Genomic DNA, 22,796 nt, shown 5'->3' with positions numbered 1-22,796 from the left:
TCAGTTTGCAATGAATCAAAATAATACCAGAAAAAGGAAATAAGCCAACCCAGGATACACACTCCTTCCAGGCAGGTTGCTGTAATGTTCAAAATACCACAAGACTTTTGGTTGGTTGGTTGGGTGGGTGGGTGGTGGTGGTGGGGGTGTTACATCTTTTGGAATGACCAAAAACCTGCTTTTCCTTCACGTTTGAAAAGAATTTGGAAAAAACAAAGCACTGTTAGTATACTCTGATAAAAATCTGCTTTTTTTTTAATCTCAGGTAAGTAATTAAGAGCATCTGCAAACGCTCAATCCTGCTCTGTAGCAAAATAAATGTTTGCTGCCCAGTTGCTAGTATTTTTTTTGTATCCTGCTATTCTACCTTTGCGAGGGTATTTTATTTTATCCGTATACAGGAACTGCATGAGCACCTCGAAGGGCTGTGCCTCAGCCTCTCGGATGGGTACTTCCAGCAGCGGCTGCAGGCGGCACAACTTGACATTCCCACCAATCCCATCCTTCTGACATGTCGCATGTCCCTCATCTTCAATATCTTGCTTTGATTTCTAATGAGACAGAAAAACACACTTGTAATGTGGCAACAAGGCTGTGTCCGCTCACACACATTATTATCAAACTAGCGGAAAGATCCTTCTCATGACTGCATGCTCTTCAAGACCCAAGATTTCTTTATCTTCAAGATTATCTTCAAAACAACAAGGAATTCACAGTCTTAGACTTACTGTTCCATATCCTGTGACAAACATGGATCAGAATGAACATGAGCCCCTGGATAAAGCTCAAAAGCAGGACCTCAGAAAAAGGGGAGAATGAATTCCACTGAGCTCACAAATCTGCCCTCAGCAGGAACAGCACCTTTCCTTGGAGGAGGAAGATGTAGGAGCAGGTTCCACAGTCCCCTGCCTTGCAAAGTCAGAGCTCAGTGCTGCACAGAAGCATTTTCAAGTTTCACTTTGACAGCCTTTCCCTACAGCCTTTTTCAGTGAAGATGGAGGGCTGTGGGGCAGCAAAGCAATTCACTAAAGGGCAATGAGGCATCCATATGTCTTACTGCAGGTTGTGTGCTACCACTTCCTCAAGAGCAATAAAATGTTTGCTGCTGAAAAGCTGTAAGTAGTTAAAATTAATAGACAATGAACCAGAGGCACCAGACCTTCAACTCTGGAAAAAGTCAGGAAATGCTAAAGTAAAGGGAACAGAGCCAGCCTCAAAACCTTAACACTGCCTTCCCTCTGATCTGTCTGATCTTGCTGGCCATCCACAATGACATGCAGTTTTTACCCTCCCCTGAGGGAGGGACAGGCGTTCCTCCCCAGGGGTATTCTGCTATGAGAGCTCCCAAGAACCATACTGCCAAATCCAGATAACTGGATTAACTTTGGCTCCTCTCTGTTACACTCCTTGCCTGGCCTGATACACATCCAGGAGCCTACGCTAATACTAATTATCCTCCTTCTTTTACTTGCTCAGGAGCACCTTATCACCAGATGCTGCTCCAGCCCTACGTCTGTCTCAGCAGATGTTTTTTTTCCTGACAACTTTATTTCCAAAATTGGGCAGAATACATGTTACCTTGCCACAAGATTACTTTTCTAAAACACTCACCTGTTTCAACCTCTCCCTTGCCTGTATGATTTTCTTTTTCAGCCACTTGCAGCGAGCTGTAACAATTGCAGTATGCCCTCGGACTCGTTCTTCCTTCTGTCAAAGGCAAAGGAAGAATACATATGAAACTTTATACCCAAATCACACGGTAGTGGGAGATGGCAGGAGTTGTAGAAACCTGGGCTGAACTCCGGGTTACTAACACATTTAGTTGAAGTTAGAATCAAAGGCAACTTTGCATCTGCTCTGCACGTACAGATGAAATTCAACACCTATTTTCTCTAAAGGCTAACAGCAAACACCATTTGGAAAGTCTTTGTTATGTTCACTGAGTGGAAGCCGTTGTGTGGATTCAGTGTCACAGATACCACTTCTTATTGTTGCATCTGATTTTTGGTTTAATTTTCTTTTCAAAACAACAGTATGGTTTTTTGCTATAGTTCTTCATAATCTACTTCATCTGTTGTTGAGGATCTGTTGTCTGATCTCTGTAAAGTGTTTTGTAACTTTTTTTTTTTGCAAAAGGAATGCAGGCAAGTTCAAATTTCTCATGTTTTTCTTCAGAAAATATGTTCTTTTTAAAATTTTATAGCTGTTCTCATTACCAGAGAATCATTTCCCTGTGCTGCTTTTTCTCATTCTGTTTTATTTTAGTAATTAAAAATGGCTCTTGAAATGATACATGGATCTGCAAACCACTGACCTGCTCTTTCCAGGACACAGTTGGGACCTCAGAGTACAGAGGTCGTTAGTATCTTTTTCATATATGTATAATTTTTCACTATATATAATGTGCTCTGATAAATTCAGGTTATGTCTCAGTGATCAATAGCTCTTCACAGTTTAAAAGTTTCTTCTCCTTTGCAGCATTAGAAATTTATCTGGGTTAGTGTAACTTACTAAATCAGACACAATTTTCACCAGTGACACTGCTCTTAAAACTTCATGCCCAGGGTTTCTGGCACAATCATTGCACAATTTGCTTTTCCCTGGCAAACATGCTACACATGCAGTAACACCCCCATTGGCACCTTTTCAATAAATTCTACTCACCTCTCCCAAAACAAACTCCAAGTCACTGAACTGCCTGTTTTCCCATAGCCTTCCATAATCTTCATGTAGAGTGCATTTAGGGTAACAAGAAAACTAAAAAAATAAAGCCCCACAGAAGCAGAATTAATTTCAAACGGCTATATCCAACAGCACTGTAGCTATATACACTGTCACTGGATTTTCTTATTTAACTCAACCTCACTATAGTATATAAAGTAGAAAATAACAAGCAAACAAAACACATGCAAGGGTTTCCTCTATAGTAAGGGTAATGAAAGATAACAGGGAAGAATTGTGTCTCATCACAACTTGCAGGTTTCAAGATTTGGTGTTCTTGGGAGAGCAGGAGTCTCACCTGCTCTCAGGACTTGTCTGAGAGTCCCACACAATAAAAATAAACTTGAGTATAGGGGGGATTTGACCTGATGTGAGTATCCTGAAATTTAAAATTTAAAATTCCCATAGTTTCCAGGGCGGTGGGAGTGGGAGTGTTGCACGAAGGTAAAACTTCAATACAAAATGCTCTGACCCAGGAACCCTGAACGTGACAGTACACGAAGAGCAACAGTCAGTGTTCAGTTAAACATTCTGGCAAATCCTGTCTAATACATTTTTCAATAATCTGTCAAATTAGGTTGTCATGACCTCTGCTAGGACTTTAGAAGGCACTGGAGAGCTTGGCCTTACCAAAATTTCTGTCCAGATAACATTTCTCCAAAGACTTTAAAGATAACACATTAATCTTTGGCAGCCGAATCTGGAATGCAAAGGCTGCCTGCAGGAAGGACGTGAAACAAAAGCCATCAAGCTCATGGTGAGCCAAACCAGAGACTGTCACACCCAGAGACAGAAGGATTCACGCAGAATTGGTGTGGAAGTTTGAGCGTGTTTATCAGTGAATTACCTGGAACCTGTACATTTCTCCACTTCTAATGTTATTGTCGACTGTGCCACCAAAGATGTACATAGCGTCTGAGATAACAGCTGCAGCATGGAAGAGTCTCCCACTGGGTAACTAGGGAAAGAAAAGGACAAAATAGGTGAGAGAATAAATAAAAGCCGCTGCCTTCTCCCAAGAAAAATGACCTGCAACAGATCAACAGTGAGAAGGGAAAATAAACGTAGTCTGAAGTGACACAAATGCTTGCATTCTAAGATTGACATTTATTATGTTATAGGATTGTTTCCTGGTGTATCTAGAACACACTTTACAGTCATATTTAAAAAGACCCGTTCGTTGCACCTTCTAATCAGAAGGCTATGTACACAGCGCTCTACATATCATGATAGCTACAGAATATATCATTTACCAAACTCAGACTCAACACTGACATAGAAAAATAAAATGCACTTCTAGAAACAAAGATTCTGCAAATGTTATCACCAAGCAAACTCAGACCTTATTCTGAATATTGTGGGGAACTTGAAAGGCACAGGATCATCTGACTCAGCAGGATGCTGAACTCCAGGCTGTAAATGCATGCGTTCCTCAGGGCTGCCTGGGGCTGAACCACCTGGCCAAGGAGCCCCTCCAGCAACGCCAGGATCTGCACAGAAGCCCAAGGCTGGAGATGTTTACAGAGTTGGCACCACAGAGTCAAGTCTCCTTTCTCCATCATGCCAGATCCACTGAAAATAAAGCCACCCCACACTGTAGGAAGCCTCAGCTATTTATAGGGCTGGGTGATCCCATCAGTCCATGCAACACACTTCACCAGGGAACTGCAAAATCAGATGATTTTGAAGTGAAGGAGTCACTGCCAGGCAAAGCTGCCATGACCCTCCTGCATGGGACAGACCACATCATTTTCTCTGGAGGTTACACATAAGGTATCTGATTAAATTAGCATCACTGAGATATCTCACATAACATCTTCAAGTGGTGATAGTAACTTTTTTTTTTTTCCTAGTTTGATCAGGCTTGTTTTGTCTTCCAGGCAGCGAATCTCATTAAATCTTTGCCTACAAAACAAGAAGCCCTCCAGTATAAGAAATCTTCTCTTCTTGTACATATTTATAGACACCACTCAAGTAAACTCAGACACGAAACAAGATTATGTTTATCTGGCGAGACATATTTTCCAGGAAACCATGCTGACTGGCATTTTTCATTACCACCAACTTACCCCTTTTACCGCAGCATCACACAATGGTCTCATTTAGCTTGTTACTCACCAGACTTTCCATGACTTTTTCTTTTCTTCGGACTACAGCTTTTAAGGGTACAATCCCCCATGCAGTAACTAGGACCTGTTTAATGATATTTTTTTTCTCCGATGTACAAACTACAGTTTTGGTCACCTTAAAATGCACACTTGCCTGTGCCAGTTTAACAAGCCATCCAGATTCCTCTGGGTAAACAAGATACCTTCTGTCCGCGCCACACTTCATGGCTACTTTAGCCAAGAAACTTTAAAATTGGTGCTAACAAATACTATGATGGGAAGATTATGAAATAATATTGATTTATTAGTACATTACTGCTGGGCTCCTGTTTGATACCCCTCCAAAAGACAATAAGATTAATGTCAAATATAATCTATTTTAGATGGCTTCTATTTGTTCTTAGTAGTAATCTCATTAATTAAATAAGATTTACTGACTGAAAAAATCAAACATATTATAGTAGTTTAAAAATACATCAGTGACCTTTATCAACCAGACCTCCAACCTCATCCCAAAATATAAAGTTTCTTGCTGAGACCTATTTCTACACAACTAGATGGGCTGTGTTACAATACCTTTCTTACAACTAACTCTCCAAACAACAAAAAAATAATAAAAATTAAACAGAACTACTCTGTCAGAGATCAAATGCAGGCCACCTGATTTATACTTATTCAGGTCACTATCCCTGTCTTTTTTTTTTTTTTTTTAAAAAAATACTGTAGCTTTGCTTTTCATTGAAATAATTCCGAGTATTCTCTAGTATTTGCTTTTAAAAAATCAGCCACTGTATTTGAACAACCATATTTTTTTCTATCAAAAATCCTTAAAGCATTTTAACAACTGGTGCCAGAAAGAAAACATGAATCATCTGAACACTTAACCAAGTTAACACAATACTTGCTCGTCACATCGTATTTAACTCAATCTGTTTAGGAACCTTATAAGGATGATTTTTAATTTGCAATGTTTGGTACCAGAGTGGTCAAGGAACCAGAGCTTTGCCACTTACTAGTAACTTAAGCAATCAAACAACTCAACTTTTTAAATACGCTTATCACATATTCCCTTCACAGTCCCACAAAACTTTGTTTTGATGTGGCATGTCCTGAATTGCTCGAAGTCAGCACACTGTTCCTGCTGCTTACTGTTTCACTTGAAGCTAAAATCCCTCCAGTGCCATCCCTGTTGGTCTATCCTTTGATCCTTACCCATCAGCTCCCAGCCAGCTCCGCGCCCATCCCAAGGCAAAGCTCCAGGCACTCCTTTGTATGGAGCACAACTGCTTCTCCTCACCTTCCCAGCCTGTCTTTCTGGTCAAGTGAACTATCTCACCCATGTCCAACAGGGTCACAGCTCTGCGACTGTGCACGATCTTCTAACTCCTCCTGCCTCCTAAGCCAAATGTGCTTGGGAGAGGTAGCTGAGATGAGCTGTTTTCACAAGGGGAGAGCAAGAGCCTTCCCAATCCTGTTGTCCACCAGATGCCTCCTCCCACACCTTCACTTCTCTTGAGGCGATGGCAATCCTTCCCTGACGCACCTTAGTGTAAATATTCCAGATAACAGGGTGAGAACTGCACTCAGTATTACTCCGATTGTAGCGCGGAACAGAGCCATTGCGCTGCAGAGCCAGGCCTGTCAGGTATGCCTAACACTAAAGGCAAACCAGTGCACCTACCAGTAAAGTCCTCCTGATATAGTAACAACTGCTACCTAAAACCATCACTGTGCAAATGTAACTTGAGTCTGGCAGGTGAGATAATCTGTGCAAAACTACACTTTTGATTTGCAGTAACTGTAATTTCAGTAAGGGTTTCTGCTGGCACAACTCCAGATGGTCACATGTGAATCCAAACAGCTATTGTCCTTCTCATTCCCAGTGCATATGGGAATGCTAAAAATCACAGATGATGGTGCACTGCCAGTCTGAACGTATTTGTCAGCTCTAGATCCTATACTTACCTCTCAATCAAGGTGATCTCCTTACTTTATTAGCCGTCTCTGACAAAAAGAATTTTAGATTCAATCCTGACACCTCTCATGATCCAGGCTGGCACCCCTCTGTGAGCTGCACTCCCCTGTTTCATCTGTTGAAGTGTTTTCTCTATTTAAGGTTAATGAGATTTGCAATCTGAGGCTCTTTTCAAGCTGGAATCTTTGCTTTGAAAAGATCTCATCAGTTACCTTTGCTTCCCCTTTCAGTACACCTTTCCACACCACCAGCATGGTTTGAGCCATCATTTTCAAAATTCAAGTATTTCAGAAGTGGGGTGGGGTTTTAGTTTTGCATTTCTTGTGCCCAAATTCAGTCCATATCCTGTCTAGACAGCACAAATTGAGTTTGTCCTGTGATGCTCATCAGGGTTCTGATTTGACTTACAAAGCTGTGCATTAGTGTTGCTTCTCCCTGTGCTAGAGTGCCGAGCAATCATTCAAATAGTTGAGATTACAGCCCTGAGCATCATCTCTGGGGCTGATTCCACATACTTTGAAATAAACTTAGTTAAATCTGTGCAAACCCCTAAACTCATTGATTTAAATTTTGACCTCACCAGGAATACATTCAGCTTCACTTGAAGTCCTTAATAAAGCTGAATCAGTGTGTAAGTAAAATTAAATCAAATGAATAGTTCCCACTCAGAAGTCAATACTAGTTTCCTATATGCAATTTAGAACTCGGCATGTGCAGAGTCAAGGCTTAAATGGGTCTTAGATTAGAGTTCAAGCTGAAATAGCTCAAGATATATTTCAAGGAGAGAAAAAAGGAGAGGAGGAGAAAAAGCGTAAACAAGGCTGGAATTTATTTCTCTTTCCTGAAATAAATTTAATTTGCATTTTTGAAGTCTTTTTCACTTCCCAGTGTTTCTTTACCTCCAAGTCTGCTGTAGGTGGTTGTTTAACTGTTGTTATGCTGAAATCTAAACCAAATACATCCTGAGATTTTTTTAAACCACATTCTTCCAAGGGCAAGGAAGGAGCTCCTTCTGGGGCAGATACTCTCTCAGCCACTTCTGGATAGGACACCTGGTTACAAGATTTAAAAACAATAGTATGTAAAAGTATAGATGGGAGGCATGAGAGACTGGATAGGGAGCAGCAGGAGCCCCCCTGCAGCTGAAGCTCCAGAAGATCATGCCCTTGTATCCAGAACATTCAGAATCAGTCCAGAAGAAGCACTGCGGTCTTGCTTGGAGCCTACCACTGTGACTGAACAATCTCACAAATTAGTTGTCTAATTTTCTTACGTTTTTTACAATGACAGAGGTATATGGCAATTAAAATCTTATGCACTTATTGCTTTTTGTCTGCCCTCTTCCTCCCGCGGTTCTTCATGAGAAGCCGAGGGTTTTGTTTACTGCAAGCAGGAAGAACGGAGGCCATGAACAAGGAAGGCAAAGAGGTAGTATCTGTCAGCTATTCCCACAATCCTGAGGCAGACTTCCCATGTTTTGGCTTGACGAAAAACCAGGGCAGCTGGACCACTGCAAAGTGACAACCCGTACTGTATGTCAAGGCTGACTAACATCCTTGGAAGCTGATGCAGTACAACCTTTCCTACGGCTGACAGGTTACAGCGCGGTGTGAGAACAGGCAATGTGCACAGAGCTAATGCAGCCGCCGCTGCTCCGCTGGAGAGCCGTGCGCTCCTCAAGGGCCAAGCTTTAGCTGGCTCTGTTCATGGTCCAGACACAACTCTTCTGTACCTCTGTCAAGAGATCTGGGTCAGTTACAAAAATCTATCTTTTCTGTAGCGAGATTTATTCTCTTAGCTCTCAAGAACGTACTAGCTATACTACTACTGCAGGCTGCGACTACTTGTTGTTGGTTTTGGTGCTTATCTTCTACCTCTTACTAATTTCTCAAAGTATTCTAACATGTTCTCAGTGCTTTTTCAGATTGAAATTTCAACAATATTGGCAACACTAGGGAATGGCTAAAATCAAATCCACTGCAGTTGTTTCAAGGCTCTTTTTCTCATTCTTTTAGCTTCTCAGAAGCCGCCTTATATTTACAGAATAAATTTTTAATTGTATAAATTTAACTCTCCTCACAGTCATATATGAATGAGTAGGTATTAAGGAAGCTGACTGTTGCACTGAACTCCGAAGCTAGTAAAAGATGCACTCGGATCTCTTTCACAATCTAGGAATACCGATGAGCATCTCTATCCTCCAATACCACTGAAAACTCTAAGCCAAAATGAAATAAAAAGACCTAAAGCCATCAACAAACAAACCTGATGAAGCAACATAAACTCAAAGGTTAAAAAAATAATAATCTATTTTTCCTCTGAAACTAGAAAAAAACCTTATGGTTTAGAAAAAAAAGGTCCAAATGAGATGTCACTACTGGTAGCTGTTTATAAAGAAATGCTTCCAGAATATCATACCAGGCAACAGCATAAAACTCTCAAACAGATGGGCAGACAGAGCTTTGGATATTCCTTAAGTTCAAGGAGGTTTAAGGATTTAAAATATTTTCACGTGCTGGGTGCAGAAAATCTATATGCTTTTCAGACAAAATTGGAACAGACTCATTTTAGAGTAAATTTCCAAGACATACAGCTCTGCAAATGAACAAAGAGAAGGCAAATGCTGAAGGACTTTATTATGCCTTTCCTTAGACAGTTACTCCTTTGAAATTATGGCAACGGACTCATCCATCCCGGCTTACGGCTGTAGCTACCTGAGAGCAAACAAAGGGCTGCTTATAATCCACGAAGCACCTATTACTGTTAAAAATCTGGCATGATATGAACCTAGCAACACAGCCTAGGCAAAGGCTTCTTCCACCTGTGAGGAGGAGCATCCAGCCAGCCATAGCCAGAGTCAACCACACCTCCATCCCAAGAAGGTTACGGAGTGAAGCCTCCTGGAAGCTACATCCACCACATGAAGGGGGTGACTAGGAGCAGCCAGCAAGGATCTACCAAGAGTAAATTTTTCCTGACTAACCTGATCACCTCCCACAAGATACTGAACGGCTACACAGATTAGAGGAAGGCACTGTGTTCTCAGCAAGTCTGTGGCTGAAACCAAATTGTCTGAAGTTCCTCATATGAATCAGTTAATACAGAAAAGGGACTGTCATGGATTGTGGCAGGGCACAGAAAGTTAGAGACCACGACGAAGAAACCTACAACACAGAATAAATCACTAGATACAAAAGCAAAGTCACAATAACAAGTTTGTTGCCATATCAGCTCTTCCAGAGATTTTGCACTTCTGGTTACGGTAAATAATAGTGGCTGGGACAGTGGACACCATCTGACATTCTGCTCTACACTGAAGATGAGATTTTTCCATTTGACATTCACTGGAGAATACAGCATGGAAACAGGGAGTTAAATTCTTTAACAATGATATTCAAACACATGCTGTTATAACTGCAAAGGTCAGAATATGAGACAATCTGTAACTTACTGAAAAACAGTAAATGCTCTTTCCCTTAAAATCATTCTAATATACCAGTTGCAAATTTAAAAAGTAGTGTTCATGTATAATTCATCAGAAAGGATTACACACAGTTGAAAGAGCGAGTATTGCCAAATCCAATGAACACATCTCAAAAGATCACACACTGAAATCTAACAACAGATGACAAAAATCAAGTGACCAGCCATTTCCTCCTTTTTGGCACCGTCGTGTATATTCAAAAATCAGGTTACCATAATAGTACTTTAGGGATCTTAAATCTGACTTCCTGCACAGAACAATCTATGAGACTTCCTTGAAGGAGTACTGAAACGGAGCCGTTCTTTTAGAAAAGCTTTCTTTTTAGAAAATAGCAAATCCTGGTTTAGACATAGTGAAGAATCTACCAAAAAGCTCTGATAAAATGTTCGTTAGCCTCATTATTCACAATTTGTAAACTTCTATTTCCTTTTCTTTTTTAGTCTGAATGTTTCTAGTTTCAACTTTAAGCCACTGGATCCTGCTTTATCTTCTGTCAATAGATTAAAAAGCCTCTGTTCCCCAGGTAACCAGTGAAGAATTAATTTCCTAAACCTTCCCTAAAAGAGGCTGTGCTTCACAGCTGGTCACTGTGCTTCCCAATCTTCAGTCATTTTCAGATTTCTTCTCTGAATAAGCTCCTCGATTTGCGGACACAAGATGGTGAGATATTATACTGGAAGATCTAGCTAATAAACATAGGGGTAATGTATTTATGGTACTAAATGATATTATGCTATGTCGGCTTCTGGAGCCAAGAATATCATCAGCACTTCCAGCCATTTTACATTGCAGGGAGCTTGTTCTCAGCTTCCCACAATTACTGAAGTTTTGAAGTCATTGTTTCCAGGGATACTCTAAGGGAAACCATTAAGCACAGACCACACACCCTGTTCTTAGATGTATTGCTTTACACACATCCTGAAATACATCTTGTTTGTGCACACCTTAAGAGGAAATCCAAATCACACCGAGTGGACTGTTCCTTTAGCTGTTAATTGGCAAAACTCTGGACAAATAGTAAATAATAGGGGAAAGCTGTGATTTTTTGTTTTCTTAAGGTCACTGACAAAAGTTTATGGCAATGCAAGGATAACAACCAGTCCCTAAAGGACGTAAGCAGAGTAACTACTCCTCATTCGAAACTGTATTTCATATCTTTCAGTTATCCAACTTCATACCCATTTAATGTGAGTCATGTTAATGCTGTATTGTTCTAATTTCTTACCAGTGAGTGAGCTACAGAAATACATTCCTTCTGCCTATCATCCACTAAGTCTCCATTTTGCTTATTCTAGGAGAATTCAATAAAAGCATGTAATATACATCCCTTGGAAAGGTTATGAATGTAGACCTGACAAACATAAATCGAGTTGTGCAACAATATTAACTATAGTTACAGTGACAACCAGATTTTTATAAATACCAACATTTTCAAGATGTCTCTCTCCAACTTACCAAGCACAAATTTAAAAAGGTCACTGGTATGAAGATTCTAAATTTTTAACAAATATTTTCTAAAAAGGATGCAAGTCTGAACACTATCTATTATTTATAGACATAAAAAGTACCAGTCTTCTCTTTGGACTGTGAAATGCTAAATTTTATCTCTCCTAGCAAAACATGATACCCTGACAGCTACACATCTGGAGGCAGATCTTGTTAGGGGCCTCACTGCAGGAATTCAGGGTTTTGTTCACATAATAATGACGTTTCTTTTGCCTGAAGATACCTCAACAGGCGTAACTGATCTCTGCACAGGGAGACTGTGGCAGACTCATCCACAGTAGGATGACTAAGTCCTTTTAATCCTTCCTAGCTGCCCACAAACCACAGCACTGTAATCCATCTGAAAAACTCCAGAACTGTGCCTCAAAGTAAGCCAAGAGAAGATTACCAACACATTAACCTCCATTTTTGCTTATTAAAAGAAAAATTAAGAGCTTTGAAAGTTAGAAACTTTTACTGCTCTTGGCATTGAAAGGCCTAATTGTGAGACTAAAATGTTTCACTGGCCAAGTTTGAGACAAGCAAAGACAGTTTGCTCACTAGTACCTGCTTGCTCACTAGTACCTGCAGTCAGGGGGAATGTAACGGCAACTCACCTGGTAACAAGGGAGTGATTCACAGTGTCACTACCCACCAACCTCCTTCAAGCATTGCGAGGAATAAGAATTTTCTTCCTCTTCCTGTGACACCTGGTCCCCTACGAGGCAGCAGCTGTTTCCAAACATCACTTTTGATTCTGCAGGACTGTGTTTGCAGATGTGCACCCCTCCTAGACCTCCAGCTCCTCCATCACTCCCTGCAGAACACTCCTCTGCTGTAGCACAAACCGTAACTGCTGCATGCATGCGTGTCTGTCTGCTGGGGAGCAACTGTGCAAGATGGGGCATTTTCCCTCTTACTGCCTGCTGATTTTTTTATGCCGTTCCAACCACCTTTAGAAAGCCAAGGATATTTTGAGTTCAATACGAAAACTCGAGGCCAATAAAAAGAAAAATCTATTTAAATTATTTTTTAAATCCTCTGATAGCTCTGTGAAAAGGAAATCCAGCACCTCAGGAAGCTCTGGCAGTGTTATGCAGGAGGCATGGACTCAGACGTGATACTCCTCTGGCTGCCTTAGAAAAGTAGAACCCCCAACTGTGAAGATCATCTAACAGTAAAGATGCAGAATAGCTCTGTGTGCTCTGTAAAATATATGCACATATATTACAGTGTCAAGATGACAGTATGAGAAGCTATGGATTGCAACTGTGCAGTTCAAAAAGCCTGTCTTGATATTCATTTTGGAGACATCCTAAAAGCATAAAATAGGAGTTCCTGGTTTATTTTTAAGTACCGACCTGTTCCACGTTAGTTTCCCCTCTTCTACCAACTAAGCCATTTTCCGATCCTCCACGACACAGCGTGGCACTGTGAACAATTTTGAGAGACCTGGGCAAAGAATTAGAACAGGTCCATTGCCAGACTTGTTTCCAGGTTTTGTTCTACCTGTTTACCCCAAATCCAGAAAATGCAGGACTGCCTCAGTCCACCTGCAGTGCCTAATACTTGACTGCTGCCTGTCCTCCAGAACTGCTTCTACAACCTTCCCAGAACCCACCCTGTACCACTGCTATTGATGCTCAAATTGTGCCACCTTTTCCAGGTAAAAACCTCAAGATTTTTCAGTCTCATGCAACTTGTCACCTTCCACACTGCCCATAACAGGGTAGCAGGGGGAAATGCCTTTTCTACCTGACAGCCTGTTTCTGTCACTGGCATGCACAGGTCTGACAAGTCCAAGCCACTACCTGGAAAAAAGCGTCTCGGGGCTGGCTTAATCTTAGTTCAGAGGATGGGAAGGACTGGAATGGCAGCAGTCACTCTCCTTCAGCATAAGAAATCTCTTCTGCAAAGCACTGTAAAAATCACTGCTGAATTAACAGCTGAATCAGCACCAGGCCTTCTTATTTTGGACTCCAGAGGCTTTACCCACTCAACGCTAAACTCCAAAAGAATTAAGAATTATGGAAATACATCACATGATGATAAGTATGAAAGTTAACCTAGCTACAGTTAAGCAAAGCCGTATCGTGGCATTTCTAAGATCATGTAACATAATACAGAAAAACACACAAAGAACACATGCTATACAATCCATCCATTAGAAAAAGGGGAAACCCCCTGACTGTATCAAGAGCCAAGACAGATTATCCTGCTGCACAGTAACACAGGTCACCATCACCTCACACACAAGCAGAATCCTTCAAGCGCTGAGACAGCACTGCACTCATCATCTTCTATTTTGCTTCAACTTGATGTGAATAATTACATTCATAGACACGGACAAGAGGAAATTTCAAGTTCAAAGTGTCCTGGGAATAGTAAGTACAGTATTACAGACTCATCGCCACTGTTAAAAGTCTGTCAAAAGCTCATAGAAACTTCAGGAAAACAATTCTATGAAATGATCCAGTTATCACTCCAGAACACACAAAATCATTTATAACTTACTTAAATCGCCAAAGCTCTCTCAGATCTTGCAGTTAATCAGTTTTGAAGAAAATTTATTCTCACGTGTCTCAGCTGAGCTTCAATCTTACTTTTTATTTCTACAATATGAGTCTCTAAATGCTATAACTGTGAAAGAAACTTCAAAACACCACACATGCAGCTAACAGACACCTGCCTGGATTACAGACAGCCCAAGAAAAGAGCTCTGAAGTATGAAATGAAATTTAGCAAGGGATAAGTCAGGTAATAATGCTGTTTTACAACACCGTCAGGAGTAGTTTTGCTCTTGAAAGCAATAAGCAATCATATGAGGAAGAGCCAATGACTGAGGAAGTCAAGTGTCAAATGACAACGTTGCTAGGATCAGAACGGGATCTGTATTCCTGCAGGCAGCTGTATCTTTAAAAAGTTGGAGATGCAGTTTTATTAATTTCATGTGAAAATAAAGCAGCTTTGTCAAAGATAAAATAGGCTACTATGAAATACTTTGTCAAATATTTTTTTCAAATGAGGCCCACGTGCTTTGTTAATTTAAGAGCAGTGGATAAATGGTATTTTCCTATTCATCAAATGCCGAGTTACATGTCTTTGCAAACAAACTAAAATACGGTGCGACAGTCAAGGATGTGAGCACTTGTCATACCAATTCTAGAAAAATTAGTAAATCTGCATTTGATTATAATACACATAATATTAATCTCTAAGTTATAACCTTGATCTCGGCAGTTTAAACAACACACAAAGATCAAGTATTTCTACCCTGCAGATTTAGCTAACACACTAAACCTACTATTAAATCAGCTAGTATTTTAACATGGTTTAAGGTAAAATCTATCAAAATTAACAAATACAGTCAACATGACCATTCTAAATTCAGGACATATGCATAGCTGTACAGGCTTCAAGAAACCTACTTTTTTGTGCATTCTGGGAATGAAATGACCAGAGGCCACTGAAACCACATTTACTGAAATGTGAACTGAAACGTGTACTGAAAGCTTGCAAAACCTCAGCACTTCAACTTGAAGTACCAGGATATCCCAGAGATGGTATGTATGAGTGCGCTATGAAAAAAAAAAATTACATTTTATCACACAATCACTTAATTGTAATGAGTAGCCCAAGAGAAATATATTAACACAACCATTAACTTCCCCCCCCCCCCCCCCAGTATTTTCTCATTTGGGGTTTTACTTGGCCCTTTGTGGTCTACTGCCTTTTTATGTTCATGTAAAGAACCTACATTTTTTAATTTATCTACCTTCTTAACACAAATATGTTCCAAAAAGCCATTTCTGAGCCTCCCTATGATCGCTATTATTATTTTACAGTCATACCTCTATAAGCACTTTACACTTGACCTAAAAGGGAAATGCTATTCTGTATAATTACAGAATTTCTAAGATTTTACGCACACAGGCATTATTACCGTGAAATAATCAAAACCTTGTCTAGTTTTGAACTCTGCTTCAACAGCATCACAAAGTCAGCCACACAACCACTGGCCCGCACAGTGAATTCATTACTAATCTTTGTCAAATAACGATTGACTCATAACTTGGATTACAAGTGCTTTATGGCATTGCTTTTAACAGTACTAAGCAAAGTTTTAGATGTGTCGACACTGACTAGCTTTTAAACTATGGCCCACAGTATTCCATCTGTTTAACCACTGGTGGGAAGGAACTACTACCATTTAGCTAAATGTCAATGTCCTTGTCAAAAACACGTCCGTAGCCTGACAGTAAAACCACGTCAAAAAGAGACGGAACATAAAAGGAAAAATCAAGACCAGAAAGTTTTACCTCGCTGTCTGGGCTGGGCTGGATAACTTCCCAGGTCTGAGAGTCCACATCGTAGCAGTGAAGCTCGTTGGGCAGCGTGTTGTCTGCAGCACCACCAAACACATAGAGATGCCGGTCGAATGCAACCATTGTGTGGCCGTACCTCCGTTGTGGAGGAGGAGGGGAGCCTCGAAGTAAGTGCTCGGTAGGAATTCGTGTCCAACTGAGACATTAAACATGAAACAGTGTATTTTTTTACAATTCTTTTCTGCAAAGTAAGTTTTCTAACACTCAGATTGCATGAATAAAGAAGAGGAGCTCTATTACAGTAATTACTGAACCTGCATGAGACAGACAACGACTAATCCTGCAGGATTCCCAGAGATTTATGTCAGCTCCATGTTGCTAAACTTCTAACTGAAAATGTGATAAAGGCAGTATGATTCCCTGACCCAGATGTATTTATGTAAAACCCAGCAGCTCAAAGACCACAACTCAGGGAGGAATCAGTGATCTTTTTAACACATGTTAACAGCTACCCCTTCTAAGTAAAGGGCACCGTCCTGATACCATATACCCCATTTTGGTATCGCTTACTCACTACGAAGCACGATTTCAGCCAAGGTCGTTGTTGCAGTTGTGGTTCCACTCCAGCCAGTAACCAGACAGACCAGGCTGTCAAAACAGGCCAGTGCATCTGCATTCCCACTTTATAGCATTTTTAACCCATCAGAGGGGCCACATTTTCAGAGCAATGGTTGACATTCTGAGAAAGCCACACCAACCATCTCAAATTGAATACTCAAGATTTTAAAAAATACTATGCATTTTACATTTCCAAGTGATTTCACTATGAACTGGTATTTCACAGGATCTCTGGTTCTAGTCAGGTATTTATAGAACAACTTTCAGTAAGGTAGTATTCGGCATCCCATTCTGAATACACTAAGATTCGTACTCACTGTTTAATCTACTCTATTTTCATCTGCTGAAAAAGACCAACCTGATGCATGTGAGAAAACATCTCATTAAAACAGTCCATATTTTACCTTATCCACCCTTCCTCATCATGAGATGCAGTATTCTTCCTCAATACCCTTAGGTATGTGCATTTCTCAACTCAAGTAGTCAAGGATTATCTGGATTTTGCACAACTTAACTGTCTACACTTACATCTTTTCTTTGAATTCAAACTGAAAGAGATTATTGGTAATCTTTGCTCCACTCTGGCCAGAGAAAACAAACATCTTGTCTTTGCAAACAGCCACGGGAAAATTACAGCATGAAGGAGGAATTTCACCACTTTGTTCAATCTGAAAGATAATGAAGTTCAAAATTACGAATGTCTTACTGTAGTGCGCAGCTATGCATGCTCAGTACGCTGCAGGACCATGCATCAGCAGATAAGACAGACCACATGGCAGCAATGTGTGCAGACAACCAAGTCCCTGTAAATCTGGCTACAGGTAATCAACTAATGCTGTGCTTAAATGTCTGCACAGACTAATTTTATCATGGATGAAAAGGATGGGAGGTCACATTTCTAAAGCCCCTGCTACTGTAAGGGTCAGGACCCTCATCTTGATAGCCAGCCAGCAAAGCTCCCAGCCTGCGGCAGCGGTTAAAGTGGGAAATGCAGTCCCTCTTTATAGGGGACATAGCAAAGCCACCGTGGGCAGTCCAGGTCCAGTTCACAGATTCACAAGCGAAAAGTCACACTTTAATATACACTTGGTTTTCCATATACACAAATAAAATCAAATTTGAACTGTTTCTTTTCACCTGTGTGACAAATACATTATGAAGAGAAAGCAGTGCAGTCCAGCATAGGAAATTTTAAATAATTGTGCATGAAAACCAAACAGGAAAATTCTATGTGTTAGTTGGAATTAAAACTTCTTACCTCTTCCCAGCATGTTAGCTCTCTATCCTGTAGCCCAATAGTCCACATATCATTTAACCTATGTTATAACACAAAAAATGCATTATTTGAAACAGTTTATTTTCAGTAATTTTTAGCTCGTGGTGTTGAAAGGACCGAGACCCTATTTTACTGGCTTTCCTTCTTCTGCACAGGAAGAATCTCCTACTTCACTAGCAGAAGAAAACCTATTAGAATCTTTTTGCCCTATACCTGAATTCTATACACCACACCAGCTGGCTTTAGCATCTTCTGGTTACAAGTACACTACAGTTAACAGCTGCACACAGCAACTCTGCCTGGAGCTTAAGGATTTGAACTATTTAACCTTTAGGATTTTTACAGAAATACCCCTTATTACCCTGCTGCCTTCTACTCATCCCTGCTAACCCCCGAGACTGACCACAGTAATCATTTATGTGGCTGAATCCTACCTTAAATACATAGAGGACAAAGTGGGTAACCTGACACATTGCTGACTGCTATGTATCTGACAATGCTTTTCCCAGTACAAGTTACTCACAGTAACTACAGATGCTTCCTTTGTTCAAATCTGCTGGGAGGCTCATGTTCCACAAAAAGACATTTTTTGATGTGATTAGACATATTTAATGTAAATTAGACAGCTCCTCTCATCCAGTCCCTCCTTCCAGCTACCCAGGGTCCTTGGGGAACCCCCTAAGCTGGAACTGAGCAATCCCACAGCGTTATGCATCTTTCTCCAATTCCTCCCCCAGAAATAAAGAAAACATCCTATCTGTTTTTCCAATTAACAGCAGTTCTCCCAGAGACTCTGAGGAGCTGGTAACTTTTCTGCAGATTCTCCTTTGAAGAGGAGGCAACCCAGCACACTGAGGCAGCTCCTAGTTTGTGGCAATCTCTGTATGCTCTCACAATGCAAATATTGTGCACCAACACAAAGTACTTCTCAAGTTCATCAAGACAAAAAAATATTATGTACTCAAAATTGATTCTTCCCTGATAGACTAACAGAAAATGCAAAGAGATGCCATCTGGGACAAAGCACCAGACTCTCCTAACTTCTCAGTATCACTCATTTCCAGTCTTTTCTTATCCAAAATCTCATCACCCTTCCACCTAAATAATATGACATACTATCAGAGAAAAAGCTGACGTGTTGCTCTTAGTTTTGTCATACAACTTCAAAGAAAATACATGCTCTGTTCTGTAAGCCATCAGCAACATCAGAAGACCCATGGTGGCTATCTTTGAGAAATGCTCATTTGCCAAATTTCAAAGATCCTTTAGCATCTTTACAGCCAAGAAGAGTGTCAAATTATACACCCTATAGCCATTCTGAGCCACCATATTTTTAGGTTTTAAACACATACTTATTTTGAACATGAAACAGTGAATTGCAAAAATGTAATGCTTAACAACGGGGGGGGGGGGATTTGCAAAGCTACAGTTATGTATTAAAGCACTTGGTATATGAAAACATCTCTATAAAGTTGAAAAGCAAGGGACTGGGATTTTACAAAAGCACCAAAGGAGAGAGTGATCCCACCACATACCGTGCATTGCCATCGTATCCTGCAAAGATCCACAGCTTGTCACTATACACTGTTGCGCCATGAGCTGACCTCGCAACTGGCAATCTGCAATTGAGAAAATTAAAAAATTCTTAAATTGCCTGCAGAGGTGCTATCAGAAGAAGATCTGCATGACAAGTAAAATGCACGTGTAAGAAGAATAAAGTCCCCTACACAAAATGGCTTCAAGTCAGGAAATCGCTTCTGTCATTCATCCTCAAAACACAAAGCAAGCCTCCGACAGGTATGTTTTAGAATTTTACACTCTGCTTCCTTAATTAAATAAAAATTACCTTAATGAATACAGAAAAAAACCAACTGGGGAAAAAAAGCCCAACTAATCCCTTGCCAAGCCTTAAATACCCTTAAAAGTATTTTATGGAAAGTAGCTAAGTAGCGGGACAATTAACAGCACTATCATTACGGCAACGTGGCAATCCACTCATGCTATTACATCCAGTAGACGTAATGTTAGCTTGTCTGAGGTCATTTGTGCAGTATGCACACCTGTAACTACAGGCAAAGACAAGGACATTTGAGTTTGAAAATATGAGTAAGAACTACTCTCCTAAATGTCCAAAGTCAGACAATAACGAGAAAGAGAAATTACTCACGTTGCCTCCGTTCTAAAACATAGCATGTGCTCATCAGCGGCGAGCAACGGTAACTTAAGAATGGATTGTGCATTCCTCATCCCTTTCTACAAATCACAGAAATAAATGTTCCTTTACCTCTCCCCACTAAAATCAGCATTTGAGAAACTTCAAATACACAATGAACTTGTGGGTAAAGACACAGTATGTCCCGTATGTGGGTGTGGTAAACATTGAGTAGTTGGGTCAAAATCAGTGTCACAGATAACATCCTGAAATGGGCACAACACATTACTGGTTTTGATTTTGCCTTGGAAAGCTGGAACTCAGGAACCTGTCAACAGGATCCAAACAGATCTCATCAATTTATTCATCCGCTTCTGAATTTGTGTGAACACACATCACCTTAAGGTGCCTGAAGGCAGTGTGTGCATTTCAGAGCACTCCAAGTCCAACTTTAATCAGAAAAGAATGTGTAGCTTTAACTATAAACAGGCTTCAAATCGGTTTCTGATAAAACTAAATTGTTAACTATGAGGTATCAACAGATTTTATGCTATCCTTGAAAAAGAAACAATTCAAAAGAAAAAATTCCCTTTCCTCTCATCCCTTCTGTCACAGAAAAGAAACATGGGGAATAAATTTTGGTCAAATTCCCAAGGTGGTACACTACAGAATGGAGGCCTTGCAAAAAAACTCCTTCAGAACAGAAGATAGTTTTCAGAAAAAATTAATCAAGAAAGTACAGCAGAAATTGTCCTGCAGCCTTACTATTAGCACTGTACCTAATTCTAACGATGCAGTTTTAAATGTCTCCTGAATTACGCTCAAGTCCCCTTGAAGAGTGTGGTAATGATGCCAGCTCCTTACCTTCCTTCAGTCTTCCACTCCGTCCACTGCCCAGTTGCAAACTTATATTCAAAGAGATCATTTTTATTCTTCAGGTTGGAATTGGAATAAATGTCTCCAGTATAGCCACCTGGGCAACAATAATTCCATCAGACTCAAGTGCAATAGAGCATACGCACTTCTACTCATTATATTAGAAGAAAACTTAAGTTTAGATAGCAGAAGGAGAAGGTACTTGGCTAATGGACTACTACAGGTGGGAGACTTCTCCTCTACTCCTACCCTTAAAGAAACACTATGGTAATGAGTTCCAAGCCTTCTTTACTTTAGACAAAACAGCAAAAGTATTTCTAAGCTAAAGTTGAAATCACAGTCAGCCATAAAAAGTACTGGATTTGCTACTGAATAAGTTCTTTTTATACTTCCTAAAAATATCTCATTCTTTTTTCAAAACAATAGTACCAGCACATTTATCATTCTGAACACGCACAACTGTAATCTGCTGCTGTCTTACCAAACACAAACATGCTGCTCCCATAGACCACAGCTGAGTGGTGATACCGTGGTGCTGGCGGGGTCCCCGTGGTAAAAGCCCTGCACAACATTTAGAACAGCAGCAATCAAACATTCCTGTCATGCTTCAGGCACTCAAAGCTATCTTGCAGATTCAAAAAACCCCAATAGTGAAAAGTTACTCTACTGTTCCTGAGTGTTTTCACAGTTTTGGTTTCCTAATTATACTAAGATTTTGTGACAGACTTATTACTATAAGCATAAACCGTTACAAACATGATGCTGTTTGGCAGAGAGAGCGAGGCACAGGTAAGACAACAGACTGCACATTCCAGAGCAAAGCAAAGACACCTGTGAGCCCACCCCCCCCACCCCACCCCACCCCCCGCACCTCTCCTGCCCTGAGGGTCTGCAGTAACCCAGTCCCTCTGCCTGCGCATCCTCCCAGTGCTCTCACAGCCTGTACAAACAGCGGCACCCGTGGCACTGCCCATCCCTGTGGTGCTCAGCACCCGCTCGCTGGCAGGAGCTGTGTGGGGGCACTCAGTAACCTCCCGGACAGCTCAGCTGCACAGCAGCCTGCAGAGCTCAGCTGGGACAGCCCCAGGGCTGGGGGTGACACTTCCCCTCGCGTGCTCTGGTAGAGCCCCCAGCTTTTACACCCGGGCCCGAGGAGCTGCAGACAGAAGAGGCATCGCCCGGTGCTGCCAGCAGCGGGGCAGAGCCTGGAGCGCACAGCGCGGCCCACCTGCACCACGAGCAGTCCTTCACGTCGAAGCGCAGCAGGTCGTTCAGCATCGTCTTCCTGCGGGGAGGAACGGGAGGCGGCTGAGCCCGCTGACCTCGGCCCCCGGCCCCTCGGGCCTGACGCCCCGCAGGCCCAGGCCTGCTCCCCCCAGGCCCGCCGCGGCCTTACCCGTTGTCCCCACCGAAGACGTAGATGGCGTCGCGGTAGGCCACCACGGTGTGCTTGCTGCGCCTGCGGGCGGCAGAGAGCGGCGGTCAGCTGCCGCCGGGACACTCGCCCTCCCCTCCCTCCCTCCCCCCTACGCCCCTCACTCACCTGGCCCCCACGAACTCGTCGCAGGGCGGGAGACGCCGCCACCGGTGCACCGTCTCGAAGGGCCCGAAGTTGAGCGTGAGGTACTCGACACTGTCCGAGCAGCTGTGGTCGAAGTCTACGCTCGGCGCCACCTTCGAGCGCCCCGCGCCGCCCGCCGGGGCCCCGGCCGCCGCCATGGCCCGGCCAAGCGCCCGCGGCGCTGCCAGGCGGACTACGGCTCCCGGCGTGCCCCG

The 22,796-nt window shown here is 41.6% G+C and overlaps 1 protein-coding gene across 2 annotated transcripts in view; it reads right to left on the bottom strand.

Annotated features, from left to right (window-relative positions):
- LZTR1 (leucine zipper like post translational regulator 1) overlaps positions 1-22,796 on the bottom strand; it is a 34,641-nt gene extending 11,845 nt beyond the window's left edge. Inside the window, exons 1-14 of one of the 2 annotated variants that reach the window (XM_055820045.1) lie at positions 22,564-22,796; positions 22,417-22,479; positions 22,249-22,305; positions 21,502-21,581; positions 21,009-21,117; positions 19,528-19,611; positions 17,975-18,032; positions 17,245-17,384; positions 16,093-16,294; positions 7,704-7,856; positions 3,569-3,679; positions 2,665-2,757; positions 1,612-1,707; positions 368-551 (exon numbers count right to left, since the gene is read on the bottom strand). In XM_055820045.1, coding sequence (XP_055676020.1) covers positions 368-551; positions 1,612-1,707; positions 2,665-2,757; positions 3,569-3,679; positions 7,704-7,856; positions 16,093-16,294; positions 17,245-17,384; positions 17,975-18,032; positions 19,528-19,611; positions 21,009-21,117; positions 21,502-21,581; positions 22,249-22,305; positions 22,417-22,479; positions 22,564-22,739 — 1,606 coding nt within the window. In that variant the 5' untranslated portion in view covers positions 22,740-22,796. The remainder of the gene's footprint in view (positions 1-367; positions 552-1,611; positions 1,708-2,664; positions 2,758-3,568; positions 3,680-7,703; positions 7,857-16,092; positions 16,295-17,244; positions 17,385-17,974; positions 18,033-19,527; positions 19,612-21,008; positions 21,118-21,501; positions 21,582-22,248; positions 22,306-22,416; positions 22,480-22,563) is intronic. The other variant, XM_055820046.1, reaches the window with a different exon arrangement.

This window comes from Falco peregrinus, chromosome 16 (assembly GCF_023634155.1).
Source record: "Falco peregrinus isolate bFalPer1 chromosome 16, bFalPer1.pri, whole genome shotgun sequence".
Taxonomy (NCBI): domain Eukaryota; kingdom Metazoa; phylum Chordata; class Aves; order Falconiformes; family Falconidae; genus Falco; species Falco peregrinus.
This window is presented reverse-complemented; position numbering and strand designations above follow the sequence as displayed.